Here is a 21,673-nt window from a genome sequence, read left to right on the forward strand (position 1 = left end):
CAGGCGTCTTTGTGACCCCCCCCTCAACACCAATCTCCCTCCGCGCCATGGTGCCATATCGTTAATCCCAGTAATGAATTTACCGCGCGCCACTCGGCATCCTTACACTATATAACACCATCAGGAGAATTAGAGCTAAAATATTTTAGTATTAACATATGAGAAAGATAGGAAAGTTTAGCGAGTTTGATGATTTGTGTTAAAAAGTGAGAGGTGGCAAGAGGCAGGAAAAGTGGCGGGAGGAGGAGCGGTGTAGCGGCCCACTACGACGCAGACTCTCACACCGTCAACATGCCCACCACACGCAGCAGTGGACGCAGGAAGGCGCCAGAAGCCAAGGAGGCCGTTCCCACCAAAAAGGGAAGAAAGGCTCCTAAGGCCAGAGCACAAGGTGGGCACGACGAAGGGGTTTTATCCATTTGATTCGGCGAGCGCCGCCAGGAAAGTGTTAGTGGTTAATGATGTGAATTGTGGCGCGGGGTTTGCGCATGTGAGCGGGACGCCGCCGCCGCCGCTACTTGACGCACTAATATTAGTATTGGTACGCAAGTACTCACTGTGTTACACTGTGTGTTGATGGGTTTGCTACAGAGACTTATTGTTTTTAAACTCCATTGAGGATATTAATAGTGTTCCACTATAGAACGGGGGAAAAAAATACTTGAATTTAAGACTTAAAAATTAATGTGGCGGCGCAGCCGACTACTGCTGGCCAATATTACCCATTATCTCTACTTATTTATTGTATTTTACGCATCAAATACTTCAGTTCACTGTACTGATTGCTTGTGTATGTAATTGTGTAAGATGAAATATCAAATTGAACTAAAATCCGACGATTTATGAAATGTATCCAAGATGGCTACCTTGACGGAGGCTGGGGGGGGGGGGAGGGGGAGAAACGGTTTCCATTGTTCTTCAGGGATTTTTGCCGTTAAAAGTTAAAAGTTCAGGTTATGGTAGTTGATAAGAGCCAGGAGTGTGGTAGACTGTGGTGTGGGAATGTGGTGGTGGTGGTAGAGGAGGCCGGCCACCGCGCACCCCACGCCGCACACCCTCACTTACACTTATATTTTTTCCCATTTTTATGTGAAAGTACGCGATGACACGCTGTGAGAGCGGGGCCAGCGAGGGTGCCAGTGTGACTGTATTGTTGTTGTGTAAGTGTTGTTGTGAGGGGATTGTTTGGTGGTGAGATATAGTGTAATATAGCGGGTGTGGAGAGAGTACAGGGGCGGCCCCCCACGTGGGGCTGTGACCCTCGCCGCCCACCGCCACTCTTCCTTCCCGCCGCTTGCCGCTCTCATCCATTGTATTTCAAAAGTGGCTAGTCCAGACAGGCCTTGTTGGGCCGTTGGACTTGTTTTGTGGCCTTTTATAGTGCTTGGTGACGCTCTAGAGTAGTGGAAGTGAGTGTATTGAGGTGAAACGCAAATTTGCGTAAGATTTTTCCACGTGCATTTCGCCGCAAAACTTTGCAAAGTTTCGCGAAAGGCCTGTTGATATTTTTTTTTTTTTTAACGATTGGAATGGTTAAGCGTTGATGGATCCTTTATACTGTATTATGCATCTGAGAGGGACTGAAAGTGACCCATACACGTGAAGTCTCTTGTATAATCTGTACTTGTTTCAAGGTTTGTGTTGCATGGCAATCTTTTTTTTTTTTTTTTTTTTTTTTTTTTGGAAAGGAAACCTATGCATACTGCACAATGTGCCCAACCATTTGTCTCGCCTGGTTATTGAAGCCAACAGTATTGAGACTGATGCTAAGCCTGTGTTTTTTATATTAATTTTGTTATTGAACAAATCAAAAAGGCCTTGGCAAGGATTTGAGTATCTGGGAACTGAATGTTCCCAGATACTCTTGTCAACAGTACCATGACACGGTATATGAATTACAACCTGGAGTGCTACTGCCCAATTCTTATACTGTGTCATGGTACAGTTGACTAGAGTGCGTCTAGGAATATCCAGTGCATAGGTTCAAATCTTCAGACAGGCCCTTGTGAATTTGTACATTGATATCACATAATTGTGATTTATGTGAATTGCACTGAAACTTGTATCTGTAATCTACAAAGTTTTTATTCTCTTAACCACTGCACTTTGAATTTTTTTTAATTACGCTGTATTTTAATGTTTTCATCGCTCTGTTTTCGAAATGGAAATCGTTGAGTTTGGAAACATTTTGACATTAACTTTAACATTTATAAAAACAATAAAAATGTCCTTGCTCTTAAGAAGTTTGTCAAAACCAGGTTAGCAGTGCAGTGGTTAATTCTGGTAGCTTTGAACAGTTACCTTACCAGCTGTAGTCCTTAGCTTTTATACATTTTTTAGTTTTTTGCACCATTTTGCACTTTTGAGACCATTAAACCACTGGCAGGTATAAAATTCAAATGCAACAGCATATTTGACTAAGCTCTTGCCAGTAAAGTCTGGCCCTGAGCCAGGCTTGGGGAGTAGAACGCCACCCCAAACCCCATTTGGGTACAATCTAGGTACAAACACTGGCAGTTAAAATCAAATTATTTAAATATTTCAGACCCCTTGCACAAATATCCTTATTGCCTAGTAAGCAATTGTAAGAAGAGAATTTGTTCACTAGACTTTATATCCATATAAATGTATTACAGCCGTATTTATAACACTTGTGTAAATGTGGGTTGTTGATTTGTGGAACCAATTGCCACGTAACATTGTGGAGGTGGGGTCCCTCGATTGTTTCAAGCACGGGTTGGACAAGTATATGAGTGGGATTGGGTGGTTATAGAATAGGAGCTGCCTCGTATGGGCCAATAGGCCTTCTGCAGTTACCTTTGTTCTTATGTTCTTATGTTCTTATGTAAAACCTCAGTTACGATGAAAATATACAAATTTCTTTTTGCCATTTTAATGCAATTTATGACTAGCTGGTGACAGCTGGTTGCCTTATGCCCCATCTCTCCTAAATTATGAGATTAATTCAAAAATCACAATTAGTTGTTTACATCACTTGATCATACCTATGAGTTAGACTAATTTCTCTCCAAACTTGAACTTCACAAACTGAAGACAATGTACATTACTGAAAAAGAATTAAATTAATAAACATATTAGAGAAAGCATACCTGCAGGAAATCTGGTTCATCACACTCCCGGCATAGCAGGCTTACTATACGACACCTTCCTGAAGCTGCAAGAGATTGTGCACTCCCCACCCCAGTCTTGTTTACCCTAGTGTGGCTTGTCAATTGATGTACGAGGGTTCACAAGAGATCATTGTTGCATGCATCATTATTCATCAAACTTGCATCCGTTTGCTTTTTAATTAGAAATTTAGACAAATAAGGTGATCATAATTCCTATGATATGAATTTAAAATCTAATTTTAGACCATACCAAATATTTTTCTTGACTATTTACAAGCTTCATTGTTTTTTTTTTGTCCCCTATTTTTATATTTTGACATGAATCTAATCCTAAATGATAAATGTAATAATTGGTATCTAAATTTAAATATATAATGTGTCAAAATTTAAGTTATTTATATCAAGCATTTGTAGATTTTTAATTTTAATTTGGATAACATTCATTTGTTTAAAAAAAAATTTGTCTAGGGTGTACTTGGAGTTATTGAGGTTAACAAAAATTGTCAAAACAATAGCTTTCCTCCAAACCACTAGACTTGAACTAACCTAATAGATGACCAGTATACACCACAGCACTAACTTTTGAAGACTAGTGATTAGGTCGATAAGTGTTGCCTCTGTAACCCCATCCCTTCATTTATTTAATCTTTGGATCCCTTGAAATGCTTTCTTGCAGTGAATGATAATTGTACACACAATGTGCACAAGCATTTATTGTAATTATATACACAATCATTGATTTTTATTCCCACGTCTTTCAGAACCTGAAGAGAAAGAGACTGAGGTTGCTGAAGTTAAGGACAAAGACTCGACCAAAGATAATGGTAAATATTTTTGTCCGTTACCATTCATTTTGGTTTGTTTAATATGTAGTGTTACTGAATGCAGAATGTAAGATTTTCTTTTTGGAAATGTAGAATAATTGCATGAATGTATAATTAACCCCAATTGGGCTGCATTATATCTAAAGTTTTTCACTTAAATTTGTGGTCATCTAAAAAATGCCTTCTTGTACTGGCTTGAAACTAACAGGTGAGATAGATTATTTAATAATTTATTAAATAAATATAAGATCTCTTGTCAGGTGACTACCTGGTCAATAACAATTTAGAACCATTAGTCGTGTAGAGGTGCAGAGTACGTCTAACAAAACATACAGTAAGTGTTGCCGTTCCAAAATTTGTGACCTGATGCTGGGGGGGGGAGGGGGGAAATGATCTCGTTTGTAAATAAGCTAGGAAGGCTTCTTACTACCAGTACTATTATTTAACAAAAAATTTAGCCTATCACTTTTTTTTTCACAGCATTAGGCTTGAGAAAGTTTGCAAGTTGTGTCAATCTCTTGCCTCGGTGAATGATAGCATAGATTTGTCCTTGTCTATAAAATTGATAGCTCATATTTTTTTAACCACATCTGTTTTTGAACTGCCTGATTCAAATTAAAAAACTAGGCACTTTGTAATTTTTCCCATTCATTCTACCAGAACACACTTGTAAATTAATTTTTAAACATTTTATTTTCCACTTTTAGATTCTGCTTGTACCATTACTTACCAACCATTATTTTGTTATTCATTTTATCTATTCATTGATATTAAGATACCTCTTTCTCAAGCCAGACTAGTACTGTTGGCAGATCTTAACCCCTTAAACTGTGCACATGGCATACATATATGACAGGACCTGATGGTACCATGAGTTCAGTTTCTCAAACTTCCTCAAATGTTTTCCACTTTTTTGTGTATAATCTACTAGCAAATCCTGCAACTTTGTCCAAATGATCACAAACATGAAAAATAAGAAAATAAAAAATTATAAATTTAAATTTGAACACTTCATATTTTTAAATCTGCTGCAAAAATATAAAATATCACCAATTGTTCTTTTGGTGTTATTATGCTCTCAGAATAACATATGATCGTCATTTCATAGATTTATAATATAGGTTTACAGTTTAGTTTACTATAAAAAAAAGTCAATGTGGCATTTTAAATGTGCCAAATTTAGACAAATTTATAACCAAATGTTTAGTGTTTTGAAAAATACATTCTAATAGGATTGTAGAACAGACAGCTGTGCACACTGTGTAAAAATGGTGAGAATCAAACTGGATTTTTTAAACTGACAAAGTTGAAACTTGTTTGAGATAATTGAAGTTAATGTTATCGACAATGAATAAAGTAGTTCTAATTCATTAATTTTCTTGTATGTATTAATAAAGTGTTTGGCATTCATAGTCAAATATGTGAAAGTTGTAGGTCAATATGTTTGAATAAAGTCAAGAAAAAAATAACCCCCAAAAACAAAATGTAGGGATAATTATAATGATTTAGGGGATAAAGATGTGTACTTTGTGTGATAAAAGCCCTAATCTGGTACCTAATCATCAAAACAACTTTAAGAAACAAAAGTACAGTAAAGTAGTTTGAAATCAGTGAAAAAATCTGCCTAAATAATGCAAGTCCCAAGTTCAGCCAGTTGTGACAATGAAATTGGTCAACAAATGAATCAATCTTCCCATTGTTAGGGATGGGTATGCACTCTCCAGGATGTAGAGGTTACACCAAAATCAGGTAATAAGATAATAAAATGTAATAAGAAAAAATAAAATTGGACATTGGACAAAAAAAACTTTGGTGAAAGTAAGATACTAACATTGGGCATTGAATTTTTATGAGCATAGATAGAACATATGAGCATAAAAAAATAGAGCATATGTTTAATCATTATTATTATGTATTACTCTGTAATGTTTTAAAAGGCACCAGCTTCATATCCACTTTGTGGGCACTTCTTACTACTATTCTTTGTGCATTGGACAGGTGCTTGCAGCTCATTATTACTGCATTATCCCTTAGTTACAGTTAATAGGAGCTGTTCTCGTTAACAAAACGTTCTTCTTTTTAAAAAAAATTAGTCTAAAATCCATTTCTGAAAATATTGGGATGAAAGTTTCACGGCGCTGAAGCCAATAAGTTGGAGATTTGTTTAACATTTTTCATAAAATTTTCATAAAATTTGAATATTTTTTTACCCAGCCCCAGCTTATACCCCCATTTACAGCCCCGGCTATAGCAGCTTAAGGGCAATATCCCTCAAGCAACAAGATATTAACTAAGTTTTCACATGTAAATTCTCAGTACTGAGAATACCGAGTATATCTGACTCCCAGTCGGTTATACTAATGTTTAGGAATTAGCTTTTGTCGTAATTAATGCTTATTGAAAGCAAAGCGACTTACAAAGGTGGAGTGGGGAGTGGTTAGTAGATGGAACATTACCCAAGCTTGTGCAAATGGTAATTTGTATAACCTGTACTGTAATTTTTTTTATTTAAAGAATTTATATAAAACAAGTAAAAGTTTAGGAAAAATAGGCCAATAAATATAGGTACATTAGTTTCCCATGGTAGACTAAAAAAAAATTACCCCACTGCTATAAAGAAAAAGCTCCTCCTTCGGAACACCAAAATAAGGGTTTTGTTTTTAATTCATTTCTTAGCCTATTATGACTAAACTGAAGCATTGGATTTGCTTCATTTTCCTTTAACTTTTTCTCTACTAATTTATATACAAAGTTTGTAGTAAAATTGTTTTTATTCCAATTTGCTTAACTAAAGGTATAAGAAATTAAAATTTGTATTTATACGAGAATACAAAAACCGATTATGGGGCCTGGTGGATGTGCACCAAAACTTGCTCGCACAATTTATTTTTGTGCTTAATCTTCATGGTAAATGCTCCAACTTTTCCTAATGGATCAACATCATACCATGAAAAGAATGGAGAAAAAAAAAATCACAGCTTCAAATTGCTAAAACTATCTTACGTCACCAATTGATATTTTATTCATTATGGTCTCGGAATGGTATATAATGATCATTTTCCTTTGGGGCAATTTTTGTTTTAAGAGTATAGTTTACTGTAAAACATTTTTTGAATGTGGCCATCCAAATATGCCAAATTTCTACACAAAATATTTATAACTCCCAACTTTGTTTTATGACTAAAGGATTCAAAGGAAATCCTTAGACCTAAGAACTTTGCACATGTGTAAAAATGGTGAGAATGTCAAACTGAATTTTTAGTCAGGTCTCAAAGTAGAAATTCTGGTTTTAGAGATAAATGAAGTTATTGACAATATGGGTAGTTTTAATTAATGAATTTTCTTGTATGTTTTATTAAACATTGCTTGGTATTCATTCTCGAATGTGAAAGTTGTAGGTCAATGTGTTGAAATGGAGTAAAGAAAAACCAAAAAGAAGAAAAATATAGGGATAACTGTAAAACACACTGGGGCCCCTTAACTATATAACAGTAGGTTAGACACATGAATGAGATTGGGCAGCTATAAATAGAAGCTGCCTCGTATGGGCCAATAGGCCTTCTGCTGTTACCTTTATTCTTGCGTTCTTATAACAAAATATACATACTGTATTGCACTAATTTTATTGCCCATATATGTGATAAGGCCCTTATCTGGTCCTCATTCATCAATACAACCTAAATAGACAGAACAGTTTGAAATCTGTAAATAAATCTGCAAGAAAGTTATAATTTCTGCCACCTGTGGCTGATTAATATGTTGACCAATTTCATTCCAACTTCATATGGTTAGTGCAGGTTATGCATTCTCAAAGATGTAGAAATCGCAAGAAAATCTGCATAGAAAGATAAAAGGGGGGGGGGTTGTCAGCTTTTCACACAAAGGGACATAAGAAATATTGCCATTGGGCAATGTATTTATTATATATAAAATTAAATACAGCATAACAACATACTCATTGTGTGAAATCTGGTCCTCCAGGTGGCACCAGCTGCATATTTATTTCATAGACCCTCGTTTCTACTACTTGTCTGTGAATCGGACAGGTGCTTGCATCGCTTTATCCCCGATTGCCAGTGAAATGGTGTTATCGTTATCAGTACCAGTTGCTGCTCGTCGCGCACGCATTTATTTTTAAAAAATTCGTAAAAATCCATTTCTTAACCTAGTGGGATGAAATTTTCATGACGCTGATGCCAAATAACGGGAGATTTGTTTAACACTTCCGCTCGTTAACGACGCAGTATGGCATCAAAATGTTTAAAATTTTGCCAGCTTTTGACCTGGCTTTGGGAAGGGTGTGCCACGGTTTTGGACTGTATGCATATAGTCCAAAGCATATAGTCATGTAGAGAATTTTATTGCAAACACATTGATATTAAAATAAGACCTAGGACGAGAGTTGCCGTGACAAAATTGAAAGCGTGAAAATAGATTAGAAAATCGCGGAATGCGCGGCGCACCTTAGGGTGGTCTGGCACTCGCTTGCCCAGTGAGCGAAAGTTTTAAAAAATTTCACTTTTTCATACTTGAAAAAATACTCCTCATGCCCCTTGAACCTTAAGGGTAACTGATAAAAATCTAGTCGCTTTACTTTTTTTTGGTCTGAACATAAAGATTGTGTCTTGGAGAGACCAGGTAACTCCTTCCAAATCATGTTGGGCATATCACATTGCTACTTGCAATACAACAAATGCATTTGTTACCACTTGGCATTACATTGTCATTATTTTCATACGCACATTTAGAAGACGTCTCCAATAATTAAAAATCGGTAATAGCAGTAAACCATGACTAATTTTTGAACAAGTGTCAGGGTGATCGTTTCCCCTCCAGCAATTATAGGCCCTGATGGCTTCACAGATTTGTCAGAACAGTGTATTTGTCCCAAGAGATGCAGTGGTTGCAGGTGCAACAAAATGTCTGCAGACATTTGGAATTGCTAATATGTATGAAGAAGGAATGGTCCGTACACAACTAAAACTTGGTTGCTTTCAATAGAGGTTTGCAGTGGAATTGTACACTTCTCAGTTTTGCAGTTTCACCCCATATCTTGAAAGTTTTTTTAAATCTTTCAGATTTTACATTTCTATTGCTGCTTGCATGTTGAGCGCTATAGTCAACTAAACAAAAGTCTGCACTAGCACTTAGGCAGTCCTCTTGGTGCATTATAATTATCTAACAAGGATTTATTATATGATTTATTATCTATTCAAGATTTATTATTGCTAGTTTTTATTTATTGTTCGCCACTTGCCCTATGATTCTTTAAGTTCATATTTTCCCATAATTTAGAGGTATACTCTGATAACGGTAAGAATAATTTCCACCCAAAGCATTGGTTGTGGCAGGGGTGCCCATCTTGAAAGTAGCAAGCATTGCTGCAATAATTTCCTCTTCACTTCAATGCCATGCTTTCCTCTATGCTTAACTCAATGCATTCTTATTTGCTGCTGCTTGGGATGTTAATCATAATGCACTAATCTGTAAATGCACCGACCTCCCAGGTTTGGGTAGAGGTATTACAGTAAGGAGGAATGGGGTTCTTGTCTCCATTAAAATGGCGGATGTTGAATAATGTACAGTATTTGCAATTATTTTCACATAAAAATGTATGTAGGTTTGCCTGCAAAGTCATGGGATATGAATCCAGTTAATTATGCATTAAACATTCCAGTTTTGTTTTAATTAAAATATTGTATTGCCAATACCTACTTTGTTTAACTTCCGGGGATCAACAGCGCCGCAGCCCGGTCGGTCGTCTGGTCAACCAGGCTGTTCGACGTGGCTGCTTGCAGCCTGGTTGATCAGGTATTCTATAGAGGTGTTTGTAGAGTTCTCTTAAACTGAGAGGCCAGCCAGTTATACCTCTAATGTGTAGTGGGAATGTGTTGAAAAGTCTTGGGCCCCTGATGTTGATAGGTTTTCCTCAGTGTACCTGTTGCACCTCTACCTTTCAACAGGGGTATTTTGCACATTCTGCCATGCGCACGAGCGCACTAAATTTTGAAAAAGAAATTGAAAACATGCCCATGCACTCGGCCCCAGGTCCAGACTCATGGAATTCAATATTTATAAAGAAATGCAAAGTGCCGGTAGCACAGGCACTCAGTATGGTGTGGAGGAAGAGCTTGGACACGGGGGAGATACCAGATGCACTTAAAGTAGCAGACATAGCCCCTCTACACAAGGGAGGGAACAAAGCATTGGCAAAAAATTATAGACCAGTTGCACTAACATCGCACATCATAAAAGTATTTGAGAGAGTGATTAGGAGTCAGGTCACCAATTTCATGGAGACCAATGACCTTCACAACCCAGGCCATCATGGATTTCGAGCAGGAAGATCGTGCCTCTCACAGCTACTTGAGCACTACGACAAAGTCACTGAGGCATTAGAAGAAAAACAGAATGCTGATGTGATATACACGGACTTCGCAAAGGCTTTCGATAAATGTGACCATGGCGTGATAGCACACAAAATAAAGTCAATGGGAATAACCGGTAAAGTAGGACGCTGGATACTCAGTTTTCTATCAAACAGGACTCGGCGAGTAATGGTCAACCATATAAAATCTAGTCCAAGTGCAGTGAAAAGCTCTGTACCTCAGGGTACAGTCCTTGCACCGCTGCTTTTCCTTATTCTCATATCAGATATAGATAAAAATACAAGTCACGGCTTCGTATCATCCTTTGCAGATGACACAAAAATCAGTATGAAAATTACCTCGGCTGAGGACATTGAAAAACTTCAAGAAGATATTAACAAAGTTTTCGACTGGGCATCAGAAAATAACATGATGTTTAACAGTGATAAATTCCAGGTACTCGGGTACGGTAAAAATGAGGACCTTAAACATAATACAGAGTACAAAACACAATCAAATGTACCCATAGTAGGAAAACAGCATGTAAAGGATTTGGGAATAATAATGTCTGACGACCTAACGTTTAAGGAGCATAACCAAGCAAATATTGCAACAGCCAGAAAAATGATAGGATGGATTATGAGAACTTTCAAATCCAAGGATCCCATCACAATGGTTGTACTTTTCAAGTCACTTGTGTTGTCCCGTCTTGAGTACTGCTCAGTACTCACTTCCCCCTTCAGAGCAGGAGAGATTGCTGAAATAGAGGGAATACAGAGAACATATACGGCACGCATAGACGCAATAAAGCACCTAAATTATTGGGATCGTCTCAAAGCCCTCCAAATGTACTCGCTAGAAAGAAGACGAGAGAGATATCAAATAATATACACCTGGAAGATACTGGAGGGCCAAGTACCAAATCTACACAGTAAAATAACAACGTACTGGAGTGAACGACATGGAAGAAAATGTAGAATAGAACCAGGGAAGAGCAGAGGTGCCATAGGCACAATCAGAGAACACTATATAAACATCAGAGGTCCTCGTTGTTCAACGTCCTCCCAGCAAGCATAAGAAATATTGCCGGAACAACCGTGGACATTTTCAAGAGGAAACTAGATTTATTCCTCCAAGGAGTGCCGGACCAACCGGGCTGTGGTGGGTATGTGGGCCTGTGGGCCGCTCCAAGCAACAGCATAGTGGACCAAACTCTCACAAGTCAAGCCTGGCCTCGGGCCGGGCTTGGGGAGTAGAAGAACTCCCAGAACCCCATCAACCAGGTATCAACCAGGTATCATGCCTACTGGTCTCGTGTGATGTTATTTGTGTTCGTATTTTAACCAGTCATAATAGTAACATTTGACAAAATACCTATGTCTTTATTCATGGATGTCTAGTGCAAGCTGATCAACTATTCTTTAAAAAAAAAGTTCTATAGAAATTTTCCACTTAATTTTATACCAACATGGGATTTCCCAATGCATTGAATATCGTGTAGTAAAAACAATATATTTACTTCCCTGGGAGCTTTGTTACAAAATACAACCTTTTCAAATTTGAATTAATAAACATGCTTATTATATAAATACAATAGAGAGTTAGTATTTATTTAATAGCTCGGCTAGATATTTACTGTGACTTTGCTAGAAATTATATTTACCAGCCTACTGTAGTTCTGCAAACAGCTCTTGGGGAAGTCAGTATTGCGCAAAATATTTATTTCAACCTAAATGATGCACCGCTCCCACGCACCAGCCTTGAAACCTCAATAACAAAGGGGAAGGTGTATATGTATGTAAACAAAAAATGGTAACATCTAGAAATGGAAAAAGACCCATAGGATTTGGTTTGAAGTATGCTCAACTTTTCCAAAGGCTTTAACCCTTGTTAAATGAAATTGGATTAGAAAGTTATTTTCAATTAACGATGAAAACTGTTTAAATTGTTTTTGGAGTCGTATTATGAGTTGTTATTCATACCCCTGATGTTTCCCATGCTCTTGGCTAATTTTATTAATCAAAATTTAAATTTTAAAACCTCATTAAAAAGCAGAGGGAAAATAGGTACTCGAGAGAGCAACATCAGAGGTCTGAGACTGTTCAGCATGCTTCCACAACACATAAGGGGCATAACTGGCTGAACCCTCATTGTTTGAGAGAAAACTAATATAAACACTTCCAAAGGATATCTCATAAACCAGGCTGCGAGCAGTCATGTCCAATAGCCTGGTAGACCAGACCATCCATCAACCAGGAGGCCTGGTCAGAGACTGGGTCATGAGGACATTGATCCCTTTACAGCAAGGTAATCATACGATAGACAACTTTCTCATAGGTCTGTGAAGTCTGATCCTGCTTGCTAAACAAATGCCCATAAACTTCTTTGGCCAAGTGGGGGAGTAAATCTGGCATGGAATGTGCGTTACAATAGATTCATCGAATCGAGGTTGCACTGTAATAGGATACAAGTTTCTTGCCATTATTCAACAGGTGTTGCACTTTGGGGGGGGGGGACCAAATTATGGAGACAATTGTGTTCAGGCTACTTAAAAATCACTTGGCCAAACACATGACAGCATTGTCTTAAAGCTAAAATCTTCGTTGCCATTAGTGAATTGTCAATATTTGTGTGGCGTTTCCATCAATTCTACTTATGTATAAGGTGTTGTATATGCAATGAAAAGGATATATAACAAGTTTATGCTCGGTGATGCATTGGTCTTAAACTTAATTCTAAAATAATCTTATTTGAAAGTAATTTACAACCAGGCAAAAGATTGGAAACAAGTCGGAAACAAACTAAGCTTAAGGGGCATAGAATACCTGGTTGATGGGGTTCTGGGAGTTCTACTCCCCCAAGCCCGGCCCGAGGCCATGCTTGACTTCAGTGTTTGGTCCACTAGGCTGTTGCTTGGAGCTTAGCTTTGGCCCACATTTTCACCACAACCCAGTTGGTCTGGCACTTCTTGGAGGAAGCAATGTCGTTTCCTCTTCAAGATGTCCCCGGTTGTTGCGGCAATATTTCTTATCTTTGTCTTTGATATCTTTATTAAAAGTTAGAAATTTCTTCTGTACTATGGATAATTTTTGTTTCTATCTCTCCCTCCCTCTTCCTCTGTTCCCTCAACTATGTTGAAACTTAGGGGCAAGGCCTAGCATGTAGTCACGTCGACAACTAATGAAGACTTTAGATTTGGACTAATACTAAACATTGTTCTAGTGCCATATTCTGTGTAGTGACTAGCTTAACACAACCTAACCTGCTAGACATTTATTTTTATCATGTACATAATGTAATAAGATCCTTAATACTGTAATGTACAGAATCTACCACCTCCAGACATTTTAGACAACCTCTCTTCAAAGGTAAGTAAAATTAAAATTATGTACACATTTAGTTGTCTAAAAGTATTAGCCAAAACATTTTGTACTATTAAAAGGTCATTAATATGGCAATTTATAAACCTACACATTTAAAGGGATACAAATAATTACTTAAATATGTATATCGACACAAAATAGAACTCGAAACAGTGGACATAAATTGGGCAAGTTTAAATTCAGGAAGGACCTAATTTAGAAATAGGATTTTAGGTAGGAGGTGGACTATCATTGGAAAGTCAGGTAGGTGGGTGATTTCACATACAAGATTACTGTTTTTAACATGACACTAAGTATTGCTTAACTGCATTTTGTGATTCTGCTGTTTTGACCATAATGCAGGAGCTGGAACTTGAAGCAGCATTATTTCTCATTGAAAGACCTAGTTTACATTAGTTTCAAGATTTGTCCTCAATAGTTTCAAGTCTTAAATTTATTATTTTTAAAGGATGATAGCTAGGGGGGCTTGATGGCTGAGTGGACAACACTTGGGATTCGTAGTCCTAAGGTCCCAGGTTTGATCCCCAGTGGAGGCAGAAACAAATGGGCAAGGTTTCTTGAGTTAAACTTTGAGTTAACAAAGTTAATAACAAAAAGACCTGGTCGAGGACAGGGCCGTGGGGATGCTAAGTTCCGAAATCATCTTGAGATAACGTCAAGAAGATAGTTTTACAACTTGTCGTTGTGTATCAGATATAAGATAGAGGAAAAATACTTGAGCAAAAACCTGTACAGTAACCATTAGAGAAAGTTTTTTGGGTTATGATCTGACATTTACTTTAACTTGTTTGTTTGTTCATTAACAATGTAAAGTTTTATAATTTTACTTTGGCAGTTATTCTTTGCGCGCAATTATGCCATGGTCACATTTGCCAATAGTGTTTGCAAAGCCTGTTAAGTTCCATTTTCTAGGGCATCTAAAGCTTGTCATAGTAATCTAACAATTGTGACAAGCTTAACTCTGAAGCCCCATGTTGGCATGGCTGTGTTGATGTGACCAACATCTTCTGTTTCTTTTTATATGTAATATAAATAAATCTGTACAAGATGTAAATATATATCTAATAAAGCGCACGGGCTGGAGGGGGGGGGGGGCATGAGCATAGGACATGTTCATTATGGAAGCAGAATGTTTAAATATTTAGGTCTTGTTGCAAGTGCACATACATAACCCTACATCCTGGTGTGGGGACTTGTATATTTTATATATTTCAAGGTGAATTGGGGTTCAATGATGAAGCACAACACTGTTATTGTAGAACATCAAAAGTGCATGAGTGTATTTGATAAGGCATAAAGAAACTAGAGGTGTAGATTCTTATTACCTAAGCAACATCGCATGGAGCAAGAATATTGGCAGTGTTGACACGTGTAGTTTCTGTAATTTGCTTATTTGCCTCTAGAGGTTTGCCATTTTGTGGAGAAAATCTTCAAAAAATGGCAACTATTTAGGTAAACTAAGAGCTGCCGAGTGAATTTGACCCTTTCTTGGAAGAACATTTCAAATTGTATGGAAATCCTGGAAGAGGGATTTCTTATTAGTATTTGTGTGCAAATATTTGAGGAATTTATTGAAATAATGGGACATGTAGATTCCACTCCAGACATCTTGCACACAGATCAATTGACATTTACTGTTCAATACATTAAGGGGACGTTACTTCCAAATTTTCCCAAAATATGCAATGAAAACTCGTTCGATTTCAATCGAACTTTTTTTGACAAGATGTACATGAAAAGGGTTTCATCTGGTCCAAGTCTCCGCATTGTAGTATAAATAGGAAGGAAGAAAAAAATATCGAATTGTCAAAAATTTTCCAAAATGGTCAAAAACGATTATCAAACAAATGTCAACTGAAATCATGTCTGACTCAGCAATCACAATAACATATATTAAAAACAAATTATAATTAGTTTTATTAAAAAAAAATTTTGTTAAAAGAAAGTGCATTTTTTTTCTTTTTGTTTATATGGCAATTTGCATGAAACTTGTACACCCGACTGCACGTAAGCCTATCTGTAAGGGTGCCAATTTTGGAGGAAATTGGTTGATGTCAACATTGCCACAGATGGCAACACCTTAGACTTTATTTTTTACTTATTTGAATGTTTGTTACTTGAAAATAAATATCTGATTTTTTATTCAATTTACATGAAACTTACACCTTATATGTAAAGTTTTTCTCTAAAATCTTAAGGAAGCGTTTTTTCCTGAGTTCATTTATTGATTTTATAAATAGCAATAAACATGATATGTTTGCCTAATTTTGGGGGGAACTTTGACTATTTGTATTAGGAAAACTAAAGACGTTTTGGAAAATTCCTTCCTATAGATCCTATATTATATGCTAATGTGTCAGAAAAGTGTCATAGAATGATTATATCTGAAAAGTGTGGTTGTAAACTTACACTTGAAAAGGTGTAAAATTTGTTTAAAAAAAAAAAAAAAAAAAAAAAAAAAATCTCCCTTACTATTTAGGCTACAGTACTGAAACTTAAAAAAATGCAGCCATTTTCATATACAACTATTTAAAAAATAATGGTTGACATTGAACAACTTTAAGTTTCCATAAATAACGCCCCCTTAAAGGCTGTGATCCTGTGGAACGTTTCTTGATGTTCATCCTCATCTTTTCTCGTGGAGCAAAGGATCTAACTAGTGGATTTTCTCAACGAGAATAAAATTCCACCATCAAGCTGCAGTTATAAGATAATGACACAAATCCATGTCTGGATGATATACTGTACTGGATTGCAAGCATAGATTCATCTACTTAATGAGTTTACCATCTGTGTCCCATGTGATTTATATAGCCTGAACTTGGTGGTGGTGGTAGTTACTTTGGGCAAGAACCCCACTCTTGTTTCATGTTGGAGCCTTTCGGCTATTTTCCTCCTGCTGTGCCTTGCAGCGTATATACTTCAGATATACAGAATGCCGCATTTGACCATTCCCAAGGATGTGACCCAAAACAGTCTATTAACACAAAGGTTCATAATCATTGCTAGGTGAACAGATGTAATGGGTGTAAGGAGACTTGCCCATATGTCTCGCCCTGCCTGGGATTAAAAGCAGCAGTGTGTTGTCTACAGACTGTCAAATTCTGACTTTGTTCAGCATCTGTATTCATTTTTGCAGGTTTTACTCATTGCATGAATGTATTAGATTGCTGAAATAGAGGGAGTACACAGAACATACGGCATACATAAATGCAATAAAGCATCTAAATTATTGGGATCGTCTCAAAGCTCTACAAATGTACTTGCTAGAAAGACGACTAGAGAGATATCAAATAATATACACATGGAAAACACTGGAGGGCCAGGTCCCAAATCTATACATTAAAATAACATACTGGAGTGAACGATATGGAAGAAAATGCAGAACAGAACCAGTGAAGAGCAGGGGTGCCATAGGCACAAACGGAGAACACTGTATAAACATCAGAGGTCCACGGTTGTTCAACGTCCTCCCATCGAGCATAAGAAATATTGCCGGAACAACCGTAGATATCTTCAAGAGAAAACTAGGTAGTTTTCTCCAAGGAGTGCCAGACCAACCAGGCTGTGATGGGTATGTGGGTTTGCAGGCCACTGCAAGCAACAGCCTAGTGGACCAAACTCACAAGTCAAGCCTGGCCTCAGGCCAGACTTCGGGAGTAGAACAACTCCCAGAACTCCATCAACCCGGTATTAACAATCTCTTCCTAAAGATTGTGGTCAAGCATGTCAAGCAAAATGTGTTGACCATGTCTGACACATGGTCAGCACATTTTGATGCTGTTCATGCTTTGTATGGGGTTGAGAAATAAAACGTGCACTGTATTTGCTATCGGCTAATCATGAAACAATGAACAGTGTTCAAGGTGAGAGGCAGAAGGATTGAGCACAAAAAAAGGAAAACCTGGAAACACTCAATTCTTTGGGATGATATGCTAGAAGGAACAAAACAAAAAAAGTTCCTGCATTTAAGGATGTGAACATCCTTGTCACAAATCATCTGAAGTATGAAAACCTATCTTCAGGAAACTAGAGACAAATTTAGTGAATATGAATTCAATGGCAGGAGAATGTGTGTAGATAAAGATTAGTGATGGGGAAAAATGGGAACGAAAACAAAGTATGCATCTTATAAGATATGATGGATTAGCAATAGGTACTTCTCATTAAAACTGAAAAATTCAAGGTGGAAACTTTCCTCCCTATTTTGGACACTAATCTTTGAACTGATAAAATGGGCAGAGGCTTGTTCACAGATTGGAAGTCTGTTTTCTTTCTTCAGTGAATTGAAAACATGGCTTCTGATGCACTAAAAAAAGTGTGAACATCTGGCTATTATGCATCACAAAGACCAGAATTATGATGACCTTTTAAATGAATGTGAGCATGCATTACAAGGCTCTGAAAATTGACATCCCCCTGCACTGTACAGGAAAATAATTTTGGACAATTTGAAATTTGTATTCCTGAATGTTGAAATAAAGACTGAAATTTATAACAAAAAATCCTTGTAGCACAATGGGGCAGCATTGTTTGAACTGGGTTTGACTCGTGTGCATAGAAAATTAGCTCCTGAAGGCCACCGAATTCAAGCCGGTAATAAATAATCTCCAAAGAAATGCTGCAAATGCTTGTGTAATAAGTTTGTAGAAATTTCATACTGTACCATCAAATCTGTGAAGCTTACCAAGTATTGTGGTTTTCAAACCTTGTGTATTGTTCAAATGTATGTTACTACTCTAGCATGGGCTTTAATGTTTTAACACCTGGTTTTAGTGCCAATAAAATAAACGTTTAATATTATCGACCATTTACTTTTTATTCCTTTGAGTGGTTGTCGTAGGGGCCCAAGTACACAGGTTTGTCCAGGGACTCGTGATTCTGTTAGGACGCCCTAATTCTATCTAGGTAGTGTCAGGTCATATTTTTTTTTGCTGCCACCAGAGCAATTTCCCTCTAATGGCGGGGATAACTGTATCCATAGTCTCCAAATAATGATTAGAAACTTTTGAGTTGGGTGGGGACTGGAAGAAAAGTGGTCCTGGTGCATGGCTATGCTAATACTTCCATATACACACTGACAAAAGGTGGCAGCCAAAACTGCCAAAGCGTTGTATGACAGTGCTGGGAAGACTGGACACCACAAGGGTATCTCATCAGTTCTCAAAGAGCATCTCGTTCCCAGTTCTACATAGTGGCTTGTCTAGCTTGAAATCGTTCCACTCGCCTGAGCTATATGGGTATCAAACTGTAGACCACACTTGTCTGAAGTGCATGCACTATTGAATGGGCTATGAGCAGTGTTAAAAAGGAATGTTTCCACAGCAGCATCCTGTGCCAAACTGGAATTTTTGACTTGGAGAAAGTAGAAAATTCCAGTTTGGCAGCAGGATGCTGCTTTTGGAAACTTTACTTTTAAGCAGACGAGGAGTCACAATAACATGCCTGAAATATGTTGACCAAACCACAGTATTAAAAGGAAAGGCTGCTTAAAAGTTCCTAGTGTCGGCCTCACGTGCGTGTGGTCCACGATTCGAGATCCATATAGCCCAGGTGACTGGAATGTTTATTCCCACAGAAGTGTGGATGACAATTTCTTTTAAACTGTTGCTCCAAGTTGCTTACGTTTGACCTTTTGAAAAAATTATCCAGATTGACATCCTCCAAATTCACCAGTATTTTAAGTTTCAACGAGATCTGCCTGGTTTATAGTGCTAGCCTTGTGGCCTTCAACAGAGATGGCTGCTTTTGAATGATTTTTGTTGCTTGGTGTTGCACTTTCTCCAGAGTAGTTGAATCCTGAAGATCAGGTAAATGAGATTTTTACCCATAAATAACTGGTTGATACACACCCATAAACAACTGGTTGATTTAGTTGATACCCATGTCAATTTTATACTTCACGCAGACTGCCACACTTGTAGTTGCAGCCCCCTTTCTCAGGAGGCAGCAGATTGCCTGGCATCGTTGTCCTGCATTGGTGAAACCCCAATCTAGGTCTCCAAAAATGTGTGCTTAAATGCCAGCAGTGCCTCAATAATTTTGTACCATGTGACTGGAAGATAGGGAGTTAAGATGCCATAATGATATTAAATATATTAGAGGCCCAGTGCCATTCCATCCTCTAGATTGATACATTAATTGGATCCCCTTGTGGTCGTCGTGTAGTCGGCCTCTTCATGTCGGGAGCGCCTGACAGCTGGGTGGACAGTGCTTCGAATTCGTAGTCCTGAGGTTCTGGGTTCAATCCCCGGTGGAGGCAGACACAAATGGGCAAAATGTTTCTTTCACCCTGATGCCCGTGTTACCTACCAGTAAATAGGTACCTGGGAGTTGGACAGCTGCTACGGGCTGCTTCCTTGGGGGGGAGGGGGTAACAAAAAGGTCTGGTCGAGGACCAGGCCACAGGAACGCTAAGCCCCAAAATCATCTTGAGATAACCTCGAGATGTAGTTGAAATCGCTTTTAATAGTAAATCCCTTTAGTCTCCCATTTTGTAGAATGTGGGGATGTGTTCAGGAATGCATCCCCTCTCCTCTGCAATAGGTGTTGGAATTTTGGACATGGTCTCTTGCGGTGCAATAGCGAGGCGAGAGTCTACCCCATGTGTAGAGTCCCAAGTCATTCTAAGTGTTGTTTTTCTCCTCAGCCCCACTGCATCAATTGCAGTGATGCCAACCCTGCCTGGTTTTCCTCCTGCATACACTACAAATTTGAGAAAGCTATTCACAATTTAAAACATGATTGGATTACTTTTCCCGAGGCAAAACTAGGTTCAATGTTCTATCTTTTTCTCTGACACGATGTAATAGTGTGTTGCATCACTTTTCCCCACCTGTCACCCCTTCCTCAACTCCATAACTGTTTTCTGACCTTGGACCCCAATAACTTTAGCAGCTCCCAGTCTTTCACTCTTCTACATTCCAGACCCTGAGAATCTTCCTCACAGTTCACCACCTGGTATGTCCACCCTCTGCTCCCAGTCTTCTGCCATTCAGTGCAGTGTCACCTCTCCGCTTCCTTCCTCTTCTGTCCCTGTGGTCTTCCCTTGTTAACCCCTTCCCCGTCTTTTGGCTCCACAACACCTGCCTCTCCCAGCTGACATCATCCTCCCGTTCATTTTCACATTATCTGCTCTCATTCTTCCTCTCCTGCCGAGACTGTGGAGGCTGTTGCACAGTACCTTGATGCTGCTCAGTCACTTGTCCTTCAGTAGAATCCTTGGTGACGGATAGCTTTGATATCACTTGCCATATGCACTTTTGTTCCTGTATTGGCATCCTTAGTGATACATAGCACCTTTTGATTATCTTGCAACATCGATTTGATGGTGCTACAGTGTCTCTCCAGCTTTGTGCTTTCTTTTGATAACTACTTGTTGGGCCCACAATGTGTTCATATATTTAGTAGTAGGCATCCTTCAGTCTCGGGAGACTATGGAGTTGCGCCCTAGTTGTCAATTCTGGTGCAGCGTCTGGTGTGACTGATGAGGCCAATCCGAGAGTGGCAGTCCTTCCCACACCGAGCACAAACGAAGTGCGATTCTGGTCTGTCTTCCTGGCTACCGGCTTTCCTTCTCTGTCTCTTTGCCTCCAATTCCTTGGCAAGTGACTCCTCGAACTTGGAGAGACCTCTTTGAACAGCCTGCCTCCAGGCTGAACGGTCTGCAGCCTGTGTCTCCCATATAGCTAGATCGACGTCCATGGCTTTCAGGTCCCTCTTGCATACGTCTTTGTACCGTAGCTGGGGCTTGCCTGTTGGACGCTTTCCTTTTATCATTAAAGTGCAAATGGAATGGAGTATTTGGAACATGTTTGCTGAACATGTAGATACGTGAAATTCATCAACCAGCCATATGAAAGTTCTGGTACACATTTGATTCCAGATTTATCCCGTTAACAATATGATTGTAACTTGCTAATAAACTAAGTTCATTCCCAATATAAACAAATAATTTTGTCAAATAG

General features: G+C 38.3%; 1 protein-coding gene across 1 annotated transcript in view; it reads left to right on the forward strand.

Moving 5' to 3' along the window:
- The first annotated feature begins 231 nt into the window (after positions 1–231).
- LOC123763316 (neurofilament light polypeptide) overlaps positions 232–21,673 on the forward strand; it is a 31,947-nt gene continuing 10,505 nt past the window's right edge. The window contains exons 1-2 of the mRNA XM_045750469.2: positions 232–391; positions 3,893–3,955. Of these exons, the coding sequence (XP_045606425.1) occupies positions 292–391; positions 3,893–3,955 (163 nt within the window). The 5' untranslated portion in view covers positions 232–291. The remainder of the gene's footprint in view (positions 392–3,892; positions 3,956–21,673) is intronic.

This window comes from Procambarus clarkii, chromosome 49, assembly GCF_040958095.1.
Source record: "Procambarus clarkii isolate CNS0578487 chromosome 49, FALCON_Pclarkii_2.0, whole genome shotgun sequence".
Classification (NCBI taxonomy): Eukaryota; Metazoa; Arthropoda; class Malacostraca; order Decapoda; family Cambaridae; genus Procambarus; species Procambarus clarkii.